This window comes from Mesoplodon bidens, assembly GCF_964165515.1.
Source record: "Mesoplodon bidens genome assembly, chromosome: 4".
In the NCBI taxonomy this organism is placed as follows: domain Eukaryota; kingdom Metazoa; phylum Chordata; class Mammalia; order Artiodactyla; family Ziphiidae; genus Mesoplodon; species Mesoplodon bidens.
In genome coordinates this window covers 33022137-33037752 of record NC_138160.1, presented here as the reverse complement: position 1 = coordinate 33037752, position 15616 = coordinate 33022137, and the positions used below count along the sequence as shown (strand labels likewise).

Here is a 15616-nt window from a genome sequence, read left to right as displayed (position 1 = left end):
TCACTGCTACTTACCAATTCCAAGTAATTTTCAAAGAAAAATGACCTGTTGATTTTTCTCCAAAGTACCTGTCAACTTGTTTTTTTTTCCCCTAGGTGATTTTTTTTTTTTTTTTTTTTTTTTTTTACTGTTCCTTCCACTTCTTACCTTCACTTTCATAAGTTCTCAAGGACAGCAATACCAAGAGGAATGTTGTCTGAAAAACTGCAAAGAGAGCCATAGGTTCTGGTTTTCTGAAAAAGATAAATTGCAAAGAAGGGAAATTTTATTTAATTTTAGCTGTGAGCAAGTTTCTTTGAACCACCTGCGGAAGATGATGGCATTAAGGCTCCCGTTCTTCTCTCCTCCTTATGTCCATACGCCCGTCACTGTGAATTTGGAGTCCCCCCTCGCCCCACAATGAGTCAATTTCCCTGCTCCATCTGACTTGCTTTGGCCTGTAAATGAGGCAGAAGTGATGGTATGACAGCTTGGAGCCTAGGCCTCAAGAGACTTTATGTATTGCTGCTTGCTCTTTTGTGTTTCCACCTTTGGCATGAAAAGAGCATTTCTGGGCTATTCTATTAGACCTAGGAGAAGGACAAGCAACATGAGGCAGAGTTGAGCCCCTGAGTTGCTCCAGCAGGGGCCAGCCTCGGTCAGCCAGCAGCCGGCCATGCCCCAGCCCAGAGAAGCTGTTCCCAGATGTGCCATGAGTCTGTGTGGCAAGAGATAACGATCCACCAATCTCTTCAAACCAAGCAAAGGTTGGTGAAGAAAGATAAAGCAGAGAAACAAAAGTTAAATATTAAAAAAACGGTCACAGTCTCAGAAGAGCTACATTGGAATGAATTCCTCATGGGGGAGTCATCTCCACTCTTCCCTGTCTCCCTCCTTAAAATGTCACCTGAAAGAAATGAGCACTTGCCACTGATGGAGACAGGCAGAGTTTCATTGTTCAAGATAATTTCCGGTTTTCCTTGCCTTAGAATAGGGTTGTGAACTACAGGCCAAGGAGCTTCACTGACTCATCAGGTCCTCAGACCATTGGACAATCCGAGGGCACAAAGAATAAGCCTGGATGGCCTCAAGAAGGCTAATATGTTCTTCATTTCATAATAAATGTTTAGTCAGGGGAAGTACTGAATGTCACTTTTCTTCTTCAAACTCTGACTTATCATGGAGAGAAACAAAGAAAAATTCAATCATCTTTTGCCTCCATCTAGTCCTCTTGGGCTTCATCAAAAGCTCAAAATTCCATGAACCAGATCACTCATTTTCACTGCCCACACCCTCCATTTATTTCCTTTAAATGGCATTTTACAAGAAATGGGGACGACAGTGAAGACAGGAAGAGGGTAAACCAAACCATTCAATTACTTTGGGGTGGTCAAACCTGCTTACATAGGAGCACAAGTCTGCAAATGACAGCTTTACTTCCTGATTCTTTAAGCACTGCTTTCTGCTACTTCAATTTTTGGCAACAGGTCATCCATACCGCACTAAAGTCTCTACTGGCAACTTCAGATAGGTTCCTATTACAACTGCATATCAAAGCCAGGGGAAAACTGACTCAAGAGAAAAGATCTTCTGCTGAGAACCAAAGGGGAGGCAAAGGAAAATGGCACAGTGAAGTGTCTGACACTCACTGTTCATTCAAATATCCATCCAATCCTGGTCTACGGCACAGTGTCCCATCCTCCCGGCATTTATGTCACCCAAGGAACACAGGAGCCACCACCATGAGGACAGCTCATCCCTGCAATTCAAAAGCAGGTGATTCCAGGAAATCCCAAAAAGAGGGGATATATGTGTACATATGGCTGATTCACTTTGCTGTATAGTAGAAACTAACACAACATTGTAAAACAACTATACCCCAAGTGAAAAAAAAAAAAAAAAGCAGGTGATTCCAGGGGTGAGATGCACGCTGCCTCGTGTCCTCTGCATGAAAGGGTTATTTAAGATGTTTGTAAAAAGGCGGAGTTTTAGTAAATCAAATATTTTACATGTCACAAAAATTAAGCAAGTCATGGGGCAGAGAAACTTAAAACTAGAAGTTAGAGGCCACCTACCAATTAAGGGTAACCAGAAACTAAAGAATACAAGTTGTCATATAACAAAATTGAAAGATAAGAGTATTTACAAGGGATGTACTTCTAAGGTCTGAGTATCTCAGGACAGTCTTTGAGAATCACCAGGACAGTCCTGTCTGAAGCCCTGCCCTCTCCCACCATCTCACACACGGCAGGTTGTGAAGCTGAGGACCTTAATTCCAGCAGCCACTTAGATTTCCTGGTTTTCCTTTCATCAGTTCTGATGGGCATGGTTTTACACATGCTGGACAGGTGGTAGCCGTGACCCAGTGGTCACTGTCTGCACAGAGCAAAGTGTTTATTTCCAGTGTTGTGACCGGGCAGCCACCATCTCGATACTTCAGGCTCCAGACCACCTTGGGACCTTTTGAAGAAGGACTACAAGTCCTAGCCTTGTCTGAAATCCTAAAATCAAAACAGTTCATCAAAACCTGCAGAACAAGAGTCAGCAGATGGGAGAACCTCCCAGAGACCCCTGTGGAACCCACTTTGGGAAATGCCCTATGAACAGATTTCCTGTAGGCACAGAGCCTGATGCTGCTGGGAAAACACAGACACCAAGGGCTCTGGGCCAGCTTCTTCCAAGCCTCAGGTGACTGCTGCACAGCCCACGTGGTTCCCCTCCACGCCTCCTACGTCAATCTTCCTCGAGTTATCGGACTCTGAGTGCATCAGCTATTTCCCTGTGAGACCTCCCAGTAACAGAGTGAAAAGCCTGGGGTGAGGGAGCGACCTGTGCAGAGATCCTGAGGTGGCAGAGCGCTGGGCATAGAGTCAAGGAACAACACGGAGCCGGGGGTTGGCACGGCCGAGGAGGTGAGTGACCGGGGCAATCACAGGGCATGCGGGAAAACGCTTTAGAGACTTCGGCTTCTACTCTGAGATGGGAGCCACTGGGTAGTTTTAAACAAAGGAGTAACACGGTCTACCTTATATTGTACAGGAAGGACCCCGTAATGAAGACATTGAAGGGGGCAAGAGTGGCATGAGGGAGTGCAGGTGGAGGTCACGGCCATAGTCCAGGGGAGGCTGATGCTGGCTTAGACCCGGCGACGGGGGGGACGGCAGTGGCTGTGGGAACGGTGATGAAATGGGAGAGATTTTAAAGATAGAGCTGGCAGGGTGTGCGGGGTGGTGACAAAGTGAGACATCGTGGATGGCTCCAAGAATTTTGGCCTGAGTCCCTGGGAAAATGGAATCACCATTAATGGAGAAGCAGAAGAATGATTCAGTGGGCTGTATCAAGGACCCAACTTGTGACATCTCAATTTGAAATGCTCACTTGATAGCCAAGTGGAGATGTCAAGTAGCTAGCTGGATACATCATGTAGAGGGGCCATGGGAGGGGTCGTGGTGGGGGGTATAAATCCAGGCATGCTTGGTGCATACAAATACAAATTTAAAGCCATAGGACTGGAAGATCTCCAAGAGGGCGTACAGACAGAAAAGAGAAAGAGGTCCGAGCACATAGCTCTGGGGTGCCCTACACCCTACACTACGCCCCCTTATGCAGATCAAAATGAAAATCCAAGATTAGGCCAGGCTTTCCCACATCACCTTAAGGATGAGGGCTGGTGAGTCCTTCAGCATCAGGCGGCTGTTTGGCACGATCCCCTACAGATGCTCAGGGTGCACCAAGCAGGGTTTGGTTTTTCCTCTGAAGCTCTGCTTCTGACCCGAGAGAGGCTACCCAGCTCTCCCATTCATTCAACAGGCTTTCTCTCTCCACGACCATGAGCAAGGAGCATTGTCACGTCCACTTTCCAGTAAGAAAAGGAAGTCTGGGAAGTACGAAGTGGCAGAATTCAGAAAGGAAAAATACTTTCCTGCCTCATCCGCATGACTTTGTCCTTTCCCAAATCTGTTCTCTCTCTTTTTTAAAAAAATTTCCCCAGTGTTTTAAAACTGAGGTATAGTTGGGGGAATTCCCTGGCAGTCCAGTGGTTAGGACTCAGCACTCTCACTGCCAGGGCCCAGGCTCAATCCCTGGTCAGCAAACTAAGATTCCCACAAGGTGCACAGTGCGGCCAAAAAGAAAAAAAGAAAAGAAGTACAGTTGATTTACAATATTGTGTTAGTTTCAGGCATACAGTAAGTTTATGTGTGTGTGTTTGTATGTGTGTGTGTGTGTGTGTGTGTATAGAGAGAGATTATTTTCCATTATAGGTTATTACAAGATATTGAATATAGTTCCCTATGCTACACAGTAATTCCTTGTTGCTTATCTATTTTATATATAGTAGTTTGTATCTGCTTTTAGGATTATGGGATTAACAAATCCAGACAAAATCTGTTCTTTTTTAAAATTTTTCAGATCTCCATTTTTCCTACCCAGACTATGAGCTGCTTGAGGACAGGTCCAGATCTTATTCCCCATGTCTATCACGGTACCAGAACACAGTTGCTACCCAGTCAATATCCAGTAAAGGAACAAAAACTTGTACCAATTTTCTTGCATTCTCTCTTCCTTGCTTTCAATTTTATTTTAATTAAAATAGATTCTTTTTCAGGCCCTTCTACATTTTCTGTTGCCAAAGGTTGCCAAATTCATAGTCTTTCATTGACATTCCTTCTCTGGAAGAAAAAGGGAGGAAAGAAAAGAAAAATTACCCACTCCTTTTGTAGAACTCCTCATTCAAACCTTGTCTCTTTGCAAAAAGAAGATGCCTTTGAATATCCCTCGTGTGTAATACTACACACGAGGGATATTCTAATATCTACTGTATGTGTAATAAAAACTACACGTGTAATGAAAACACAGCTTTGGAAAAATCTGCCCCTCTTCACCAGCACTTCTTATTGTCATTACTGAAATATTTATTCCTGAGAAGTTTCCCCACCGCAAATAATCTCCATGGGAAGCAGCTTAATCGATCACTTGCTTCCCAAGAACATGGGTGTGTTGCCAAACTCTTCACAGTTGGCTGGGTGCCCCAATGATGTCATATGCAAATACTATTTTAAAGAAGAAGCTGTTCAAGTAGGACACGTGCTCCGTGTGTGTACCTTGTGAAAGAGTTCTATGTGGCAGTACAAAGAGTTGCATGCCACTTCATGGAGGATGCCCACATCTTCCAGGTTCTGTTCTTTTCTTTTTTTTTAAGAGCACTGCCATTTGTCTTTTGGAGCCCCTTTGAAAGGGCCTCCACCATTACAGCATAGGATTGATTACCCACAAGGTTTCACCCCAATTCCACCACCCCTTCCTCCTTAAGTATCCATCACTCAGAGGCACGCTCAGGGTTCAAGCACTTCTTCCCCGCTCTCTAAACCTACCCACTTAAGTGTTTCTACTAGTTTTGTAAGCTCAATCCTGATTTATGAGACTGAATTGACTCACAGCTCATCTTCTTTTTTAAGCAATGTTTAGTTAATGATTCTTGGAATCTGTGATTCCAGATAGGAGTAAAGTTGAGTCTCTAAGTTGTATGTGAAGTCAAAGAAAGAACTGGAAAACCTGGATCCGAGGAATATTCTGGATGCAAAGACTATGTAGGCATTTAGTAAATGCTAAAGGTGATACTTCATTTGAGAAAAGATACATTATTCACCCAAATGGTACTGGAACAATGTACTAACCCAGACATGTATGGGAAAAGGAAGCTGTAACAGTTATGTACAGCTGCTCTGACATAAGACTACTTAGGGTCTAATCCCCCCTCTGGCACTTAATAACTATATGACTATAGACAAGTTACTTAAACCATCTAGGCTTCGATTTTCTTTTCTGTAAAATGAGAATAAGTAACCTACCTCATAGGATTGCCATGAGGATCAAATAAGATTATGAGAATATACACACAGTAAATCCAATTAATGTTAATTTGATCATTATTGCTACTGCTTCATTTCCTTCAACAAAATAAAATCCAGATGAACAAAGATGTAAATGAAAGACCATTAGCTTTACTAGAATAAACAGAGAACTCATAAAACTCAACATCAAAAAAACAAACAACCCAATTAAAAAATGGTCAGAGGGCCTGAATAGACATTTTTCCAAAGAAGACATACGGGTGGCCAATAGGCACACGAAAAGATGCTCTACATCTCTAATCATCAGGGAAATGCAAATCAAAACCACAGTGAGTTATCACCTCACACCTGTCAGAATGGCTACCATCAAAATACAACAAATAGCAAATGCTGACAAGGATGTGAAGAAAATGGAACCCTCTTGCATTGTTGATGGGAATGTAAATTGGTGCAGCCACTATGGAAAACAGTTTGGAGGTTCCTCAAAAAATTTTTTAAAAATTAAAAAATTAAAAATAGAACTCCATATGAGCCAGTAATTCCACTTCTGGGTATTTATCTGAAACAAATGAAAACACTAATTTTAAAAGATGTATGCACCCCTATGTTCACTGCAGCATTATTTACAAGAGTCAAGATATGAAGGCAACACATGTGCCCATCAAAAGATAAATGGATAAAGAAGATGTGACATATGTACACAATGGAATATTACTTAGCCATAAAAAAGAATTCAATCTTGGCATTTGCAACAACATGAATGGACCTAAAGGTTATTATGATAAGTGAAATAAGTCAGAGAGAGAAAGACAAATACCACATAATTTCACTTATAATGTGGAATCTAAAAACTATAATAAATGAACAAATATAATTAAATAGAAACAAGGTTATAGATAGAACAAATAGGTGGTTGCCAGAGGGGCGGGGTGGGGGGAGGAGAGAAATAGGGGAGGGAGATTAAGCTATATAAACTTTCAATTACAAAATAAATGAGTCACAGGTATGAAATGTAAAGTGTGAGGAATATAGTCAATAATTATGTAATATCTTTGTATGGTGACAGATGACTAGACTTACGGCAATCATTGGAAATGTAGAGAAATACCGAATCACCATGTTGTGTATTAGGAACTAACATAATGTTGTAGGTCGATTACACTTCAAAAACAAACTGTTAGAAAAAGAGATCAGATTTGTAGCTACCAGAGGCAGGGAGTAGGGGGAGGGGGAATTGGAGGAAGGCAGGCAAAAGGTACAAACTTCCAGTTATGAGACAAATAAATATGAGGGATGTAATGTGCAGCATGATAAAGATAATTAATGGTGATGTACGTTACATATGAGAGTTATTAAGAGAGTAAATCCTAAGAGTTTTCATCACAAGGAAGATATTTTCTCTATTTCTTTAATTATGTATTTATATGAGATGATGGATGTTCACTAAACTTATTGTAATCATCACTTCATGATGTATGTAAGTTAAATCATTATGTGTACACCCTAAACTTATACAGTGTTGTATGTCAATTATATCTCAGTAAAAATGGAAGAAAAAGGTGACTAGAATAAAACATAGGTGAATATTTGTATAATCTGTCCAAGCATGATGCAAAACCAGAAGCAAAAAAAAGGTAAAGACTGCTATACCAATCAACTGAATATTGAAAATTTTTGGTGATATAATAGGTCCAAAACCAAACTGGGAACAATAGTTTCAATACTTATGTCACAAGGTTACTATCCCTAATATATATAGAGATCTTAGAAATCAATAAGAAAAAGGCAAGAAACTCTATAGAAAAACTGGCAAATGACATGATTATGTAATTCACAGAAAAGAAAGAACTATCAATAACCAAAAAGATAAAAAAGAAAAACTGGGCACTATCACTAATAATTAAATACACGCAAATTAAAGCAGTAGTTGTGTATATCTCTGTGTGTGTCTGTGTGGTGTCCAATTGGCAAAGCTTAAAAAGGTCTTAATACCTAGCACTGGTAAGAGTTTGAAAAAGTAGGCATTGCTACTCACTGATGGTCAAAAAGCACAACTTGAACAAGGTCAATTTGGCAATATCTATTAAAATTTTAGTATGCATTATCTTTGATGCAGAAATACTATTTCTGGAATTTTGTCCTCTGTTCATTGTAACATTGTTTTTATTGAGGAAAAAATTGAAACAATCTAAATATCCATCCAAAGAAAGTAGAAAATTTAATTATGGTGCATTTCTACAAAAGAATATTATCAAGCTGTTAAAAAGGATGAACTAGAATCATGTGTTGACATGGAAGAATGTCCAAAAAATACTGAATGAAAAAGCAAGTTTCAGAAGAGTGTGTGCAGAAAACCACCTCTAGAAGAGAAGTGTGGCAATCGTACGGCTATGCCACTCAGAGCTCCGTTCGAAGGAACCTACTGCGTAGCTTCCTGACAGCCTCCATTGCCACACGTTTGGATCCACTGCACATTCACACCCAAGCCCACAGTCCTCCCTGGCTGTTCCCATCATATATCAAACCAAGTCTTCTCCACCCGACACGGGGCTCCTGTAATAGACAACCTTTGATCAAAGCCTCCCCATCCCTGGCTGGAACTTTCTCAGAGCTGCACTGTAGCTGGAAGCTCTTCCTTTCCAATCTTCCTTCTTCCCTATCCCCTTTCACAGGGCTCAGACCTGCAGTGGGTTTGGAGGTGCTCTCTGCCTATTCCTGCTCCCTTTTCCCTTTATCCTTCACAATGCTTTCCCAAAAGATCTCCTACACATCTATTTCTGCCTTGCTGTCTTCTACTTGAAGGATCCAAACTGGCCCCAAAAGACACACCCAACTACTAAGAGTTATAAATTTAGAGCTTGTGTGGGGGAAGGGAAGTGAGTAGGATGAGAGAAATTATAGACCTCTCTCAAGTTATGTAATTCTGCAACATAAAGCATTCTTTAAAACATGTGTGTGCATGTGTGTGTGTATGCGTGTTTTACAAATATTGGGTTCAGTCTTGTGCAAGTACTGGCAATTCCATTATTTCCACACATATATCCCAACAGGGGGGGTAAACTAGTCAAAAGTGTTTTGTGATTCAAATCCAGCCCATAGCTGTCAAACAGACCTGAAAAAAAGGTTGATATTTTTTAGGTATTGGATCAGTCTATGAGGGTGTCATGTATTTCCCTACAAAAAAGTGTGATCTCTCAGGTCCTGAGAAAATGCAGGCACTTTAGTAATGCATTTTCAAACAGAAAGTAACCAATGTCCCAGATAGAAAAAAATACTGCCATCCTCTTTAGACAGATGGGCACACTAGATTGAGGTTAACTTGCTCAAAGTCCCCTGTTAGGAAGACTGGGAGTAGAGAGAATTGACTAAGAGATAATGTGATGTGTGAGAAATTTACTCCCATGAGAGTATAGCTCCTGCTGATTTACCTCTTCTCAAGATCTGTCACACAATGTTCTCACACAGCAGAACCTCAATCCATGCTTTCCAAGAGTTCTTTTTAATCTTACATTTAATCTTATGTTTTTCCAAGTGTCCCTTATGTCTTATGTTTTTCTCTTTGCTAAGACACTTGTAATTCTGGCTTTCCTATCAGCTGACTTACATTTCATACTCAGACTGGAGATATATATATATATATTTTTTTTTTCCGGTACGCAGGTCTCTCACTGTTGTGGCCTCTCCCGTTGCGGAGCACAGTCTCCGGACGCGCAGGCTCAGCGGCCATGGCTCATGGGCCCAGCCGCTCCGCGGCATGTGGGATCTTTCTGGACCGGGGCACAAACCCGTGTCCCCTACATCTGCAGGTGGACTCGCAACCACTGCGCCACCAGGGAAGCCCCAGACTGGATATATTTTATGAGGCTGTCTTCATCATAAATCAACAGTTTTAAATAATCCACATAGTTAATTGTCTCAGTGATTTCAGGTCTAAGAATAGAATTTGTTGTTATATTTAGCACCTTCACTAACTCTCTTTTCATAAGGAAAAAGAAAGAAAAAGAAGAAAGAAAGGAAGGGAGGAAGGAAGAAAGGAAACAACCTAAATATAATTTAGTTCTTTAGCATATAATGTTAAAAGAAAGCAATTTACAAGTCATGTCAATCACATTTATCCCCAAAGGACATACTGTCACTAGCGGCTTAATTTTAAATATCAGTGAGAGACTACATATGCAAAGTGTGGGATAAAAATCTGCATTTAAACAAGATCCCCAGGTGATGCAGATACACACTGAAGTTTGAGAAGCACTACTATATTCAATATTTACTACATATTTTTGTCTCCTAGGACACTATGGATATATGAAGTAGAAGATTTACCAATTCTAGCTCTGACAAGGCACACTGCAGTGCCCACAGCAGGATAGGAAGGGAAATGTGAAAATGATCCCAGCTAGCACACACTGGGTGCTAACCCTCTGCTAGGTGCTTTGCTAAGTGATTTACATGCATTCATTAATAGAATCCTTATAACAGCCCCCTGAAAGGAGGTTCAATTATTATCCCCATACAAAGATAGGGAAATTAAGGCTAAGAAAGGCTAAAAGTAACTTGTCCAGGTTGACACAGTCAATTCAGAGCTTGAGCCATGTGAGTCACCCGCCAGTCACATCACACGGCTTCCTGCATGTGTGAAGGGCATACGACAATTGACATTAAGGCATAAAAATATTACTGATAATTAGAAAGCCAAGAAAATCTTAAGAAAAATTCCAATAGGATTTTATTAAACTTGACAAGTTATTTGTAAAGTTTATACAAAATGAAAATGTATGAGAATCACTTTCCAAAAACGTTCTGAGGGAAAAAAACACAAATATATACTCCTAGATATAAAAATATACCATCAAGGGCTTCCCTGGTGGCACAGTGGTTGAGAGTCCGCCTGCCGATGCAGGGGACACGGGTTTGTGCCCCGGTCCGGGAAGATCTCACATGCCGCGGAGCGGCTGGGCCCATGAGCCATGGCCGCTGAGCCTGCGCGTCCGGAGCCTGTGCTCCGCAACGGGAGAGGCCCGCGTACCTCAAAAAAAAAAAAAAGTATACCATCAAGCTGTAGCATTTAACACAGGTGATACTGGCAGAAGAAGAGACAAAAATAGATCAGTGAAATAGGGTAGAATCCTGAAACAGGGCCTTATATAAATAGGAATTTATTTTACTGTAAAAATAGAATTTCAAATGAGTTAGAAAAAAGCTGTATGATTATATAAACAGTATTGGATCAACTGCTTAAAACTTAAGAAAAAAGTTAAGTTACATTTTACCTTTCACCTTATACAAAAATCTGAAATTTTGCAGAGCTAAATGTAAAAACAAAATAATAAAAGTATTAGAAAAAAAAACTTTAAAATAATTTTTAGGTGAAAAAGACCTTTCTAAGCTAGACAAAGCACAGAAAGCATGAGATTGTAGAGTTGATTATACAAACATTTAAAACATCTGTGCAGCAAAAGACAGTTAAAAATAAAAGCATTGGGCTTCCCTGTGGCACAGTGGTTGAGAATCCCCCTGCCAATGCAGGGGACATGGGTTCGATCACTGGTCTGGGAGGATCCCACATGCTGCAGAGCAACTAAGCCTGTGTGCCACAACTACTGAGCCCGTGCGCCACAACTACTGAAGCCTGCATGCCTAGAGCCCGTGCTCTGCAACGAGAAGCCACTGCAGTGAGAAGCCCGCACACCGCAACGAAGATCCAATGCAGCCACAAATAAAAAATAAATTTATTAAAAAATAAATAAAAGCATTATGAATGGATAAGCAGAATGTGGTATACATAAACAATGGAATATTATTCAGTCTTAAAAAGGAAGGAAATTGTGATACATGCTACAGCATGGATGAGCCTTGAGGACATTTTGCTAAGTGAAATAAGCCAGTTACAAAAAGGCAAAGACGATATGATTCCCCCATTTATATGAGGTACCTGGAGTATTTGAATGCATAGGGACAGAAAGTATAATGATGGCTGTCAGGGGCTGGGGAGAGGGGGAATGGGGAATTATTGTCTAATGGGTACAGTTTCAGTTTTGCAAGATGAAGAGTTCTGGAGACGGACGGTGGGGATGGTTGCACAACAATATGAATGTACTTAATGACACAGACCTGTATACTTAAAATGATTAAAACGGTAAATTTTATATTATGTATTTTACCATAATAAAAAAAATGCCAATGCAGGGGACACGGGTTCGAGCCCTGGTCCAGGAAGATCCCACATGCCACGGACTAGCTAAGCCTGTGCACCACAACTACTGAGCCTGAGCTCTAGAGCCCGGGAGCCACAACTACTGAGCCCGCCCACCACAACTACTGAAGCCCGCGCGCCTAGAGCCTGTGCTCTGCAACAAGAGAAGCCACCGCAATGAGAAGCCCGTGCACCACAACAAAGAGTAGCCCCTGCTCGCCACAACTAGAGAAAGCCCGTGTGCAGAAACAAAGACCCAACAAAGCCAAAAATAAAGTAAAATAAAATAAATAAATAAAAAGATAACTGTACAATTTAAAAAAGAAAAAATATCTTTAAAAAAACATAAGTGTATATATACATATTATGCAATTGTATAGAAAAGAAGAAATCTTGGAATAGTAGGTACCAACCTGAACTTACCCTCTTCTGAGTGGGAGTAGGAATGACCAAGGTTCTGCATTTCATTTCGTATAGTTCGTATATATATTCACTTATTATTTGCATTATTTTTAAAACACAAAAATAAAATAGACAACCTTGTAAAAGCAAGGACACAGCCGCTGGAGAAGAAACTTGTGCTTTACAGAGCAAGGAAGGCTGCTTGGAGGGAGAGGTATTTCTCACAAAATCTTATTTGTCTTATATTTCCCCCTTTCATATATTTTTTTCAATCAAGGAGGACTTCCTCCCCCAGGGAAAAGAGAGCCAGGGCTCACTGTTCCTGTAAATGAGCAAGATGACACTCAGTTTTCCTTCCACCCAAGCCAAAAATCCTCCCACAAGGAAAACACACACCTTCCTCTTGTCAAATCACAGCACCACTGATTCCTCTTTCAACACCCTGATAGTTTTCCTGATTTGGTTCCTTTTTCAGGACAAAGGGTCACAAAAAACAACAGAGACTCTGGAACACCTCTCTGCACCCCTGTAGATGTTCCTGCTCTTTCAGGTTAAAGAACAGGGTAGAAGGAAAAGACCCAGCGTGTAAGTGTTCTCCCCAGCGTGGCTCCAGTCCCCGTTGGACACCTAAGACCAGCCCTTTCCTCTCAAGGCGGCCTTTGTTACAGAAGGTTTAGACACATTTGCTGAGACAACAGGAGACACAACAGGTACCACAAGGAGGCAAGTTACAGCTGAGAATTAGCTCTGTCCAACAATCACATTAGCTGGAGAGCTCCCTGACACTGGAGGCATTCTAACAATACTGAACGCTATCTGGGAGATGCCAAACTTAGCATGCCCTGAAGATTCTGAGTAGGCAGGTGAAGCTGGAGTCCAGCGCTTTGAAAAGCTTCAAGAATGATTCTAAGACACAGCTAAGTTTGGGAAACCCTGGCCACTATGACCCTTTGGGGCCCTTCAGCTTCAAGGTTCTCTGAGTGCATTTTAAAGCAGCCCAGGAGAGAGACAAAGCAGGACAATAATGAAGCACCACGAGTGGGATGGGGTGGGAAACACTCCAAAAAGGGTCCTAGAGTTTGAGGCACAACACAGTCGTTATAAGCAGATTCCAAAGCCAATCCTGACTGTCACCCACTAGCTGTGTGACCACAGACAAGTTACTTAACTTCTCTGGGTCTCAGTTTTCTCACTGATAAAATCAGAATGAGAAAACTGCTACCTACCTCACTGCGAAGCTTAAATCGTCTAGCATATGTACAGTACTTAGAACAGTGCCTGGTCCCATAGTAAGTGTGAACCAGTATTATTTCGCAGACGAGGAGACAGAGGCTGAGGCCATAAAGTTAACCTGACCCAAGTCCCAAAGTCAGTTTAGACTTGAGAATAAGACCCAGAGCTTCCTTCCTTCTAGCTCAAATGAAATACACTACATTCAGTTCTATCATATTCTCTGCTTATATCGACCCCTCTTGAGTTGGAGAATAAGCTTGTTCAGTCTTCAGGCTTGTCAGTTACCAGGCATCCCTGCTCAGTGGCACGGCCCACTGTCCTTCCCACCATAGGACAGGCAGGCAGGACGGATGGATGCGTGAGAGGGCCAAGGACTGTCAAGAAAGGGCTCTCGGTGTCAGGGGCGAAGCCCCGCGCTTCGCGACGTCAGTGCCACCGCGGCCAGCTCTACGGTCTTGGACAAGTTATTGAACCCCTCCGTGCTTTTTGCCTAGGAAAGGTTTGTCTATAAAAGGATGAGGGGTGGGTTAGTTACAAATGCACGGCCCCCACCGCCCAGCCAGACACCTCGGCGCTCCTTGCATTCGCTTAGCGTCTACCCCAGACACTTCCCCGGGATTTCCCGCTCCACCTGCGCGTGAGCGCCTCCCGCTTCCAGGTGTAAACAGAGACCGGGAGGAGGGAGATCGCGGACTGCGAGAGAAATGCCTGTCAGGTGGGAGTTAAGGGAGCGTGAGGGGAGGCTGGAGACAGCAGTTCGCTCTGGAGTGCTGGGAGAGAGGCAAAAGTGGGTCAAATGGGAATTTTAACTCCCAACTACCTGCGAAAGAGGCGGTGGAATGGCGAACGTAAAAGCAGGGTAGGAGTCGTCGCGGTGTCCCCAGCAGCGTGAGCTCTGGGAAGAATTAGTATTCCAGTGTTACGCACCAGGCCGGCGCGCCACAGGTGAGGGCCCCTCAAAGCACCGTCTCGGAGCAGAGCGAACCCCGAACCAAAGCAAACGCGGGGCCTCGGCGGCGCCAAGCAGGGGAGAAGACGGCTGAGCTCCGGGCCGCGTCCACCCGGGAAGGGGCAGCAAAGGGGTCGGATTCTTCCCGACGCCACCCGGGTCCGTCCGTCGGAAGAGCCACGGAGGGAGGCGGGGCGCGCGGAGGGGAGCGGGACGGGCGGTCGGGTGGGTACTCACCCCGCAGGCGGTAAGGCTCCGCGAGCCGGGCTGAGTCGTCGGCTTGGCTGCCGCCGGGGTGCGAGGCGGGGGCGAGCGCGGGTGTGGACGTGCAGGGCCGGCCCCGCGCCCTGGCTATGAATCAGCTGCGGGGCGCGCGCCCAGGGGCGGGAGTTACGGGAAAGGCGCGGGGGCGGGCAGAGGGCCGAGGACTTTTGCAATTTCCCGTCTCGCTGCGCACTCTTGGCACTCCTGGGACCCACAGGAATTCGCCTCCTTTGGGTCCCCGGGGGGAGCGGACGGGAGCCTGCAGAGGTGCGGGCCCCCGGACGCGGCGGCCGGGTGGGGACCGGGGGGAAAGGAAGTGGGAGAGGCCTGCAAAGGAAAAGTGGAAACCGAAAACTCGGAAGGCCGGGCATCGCGCCCCCGTGCCGCGCTGCGGGCCCCGCCGGCCGTCCACCCCGCGGGCTCAGAGCGAAGCCGGTGGGTTCCCGCGGGGCCACTTGTTATCCCAACCTAGAGGCAGAACCCCTGGGCTCCGGGGCAGAAAGTCTTTGGGTAAAAGACAAGCGCCCCAGGCAAACTTCTTACTGTGTTTCCGTTTAGCGTTCAGAGCAATACAAATTAAAAGTAGAGTTCTAGGATCCTGCTTCGCGTTCCTCTCTAGAAACGCCCTGTCACAGTCTCGCCTGCAGCAACTGTCCTGAAACCTTAGTTTCACAAAGAGCTGTGTGTGCTGCAGCATGGCTTACATTTCCTCTTAATAACGCCATCCAGACTTTGAAATACGTA

At 43.7% G+C, this 15616-nt stretch overlaps 1 protein-coding gene across 3 annotated transcripts in view; it reads right to left on the bottom strand.

Annotated features, from left to right (window-relative positions):
• The window catches only part of OSMR (oncostatin M receptor), a 56990-nt gene extending 42034 nt beyond the window's left edge, over positions 1–14956 (bottom strand). For 2 of the 3 annotated variants that reach the window (XM_081230397.1, XM_081230399.1), the window contains exons 1-2: positions 14846–14956; positions 148–233 (exon numbers count right to left, since the gene is read on the bottom strand). In XM_081230397.1, coding sequence (XP_081086523.1) covers positions 148–220 — 73 coding nt within the window. In that variant the 5' untranslated portion in view covers positions 221–233; positions 14846–14956. Of the gene's footprint in view, positions 1–147; positions 234–14479; positions 14812–14845 lie in introns of those variants that run through there. The other variant, XM_081230398.1, reaches the window with a different exon arrangement.
• Positions 14957–15616: the final 660 nt, after the last annotated feature.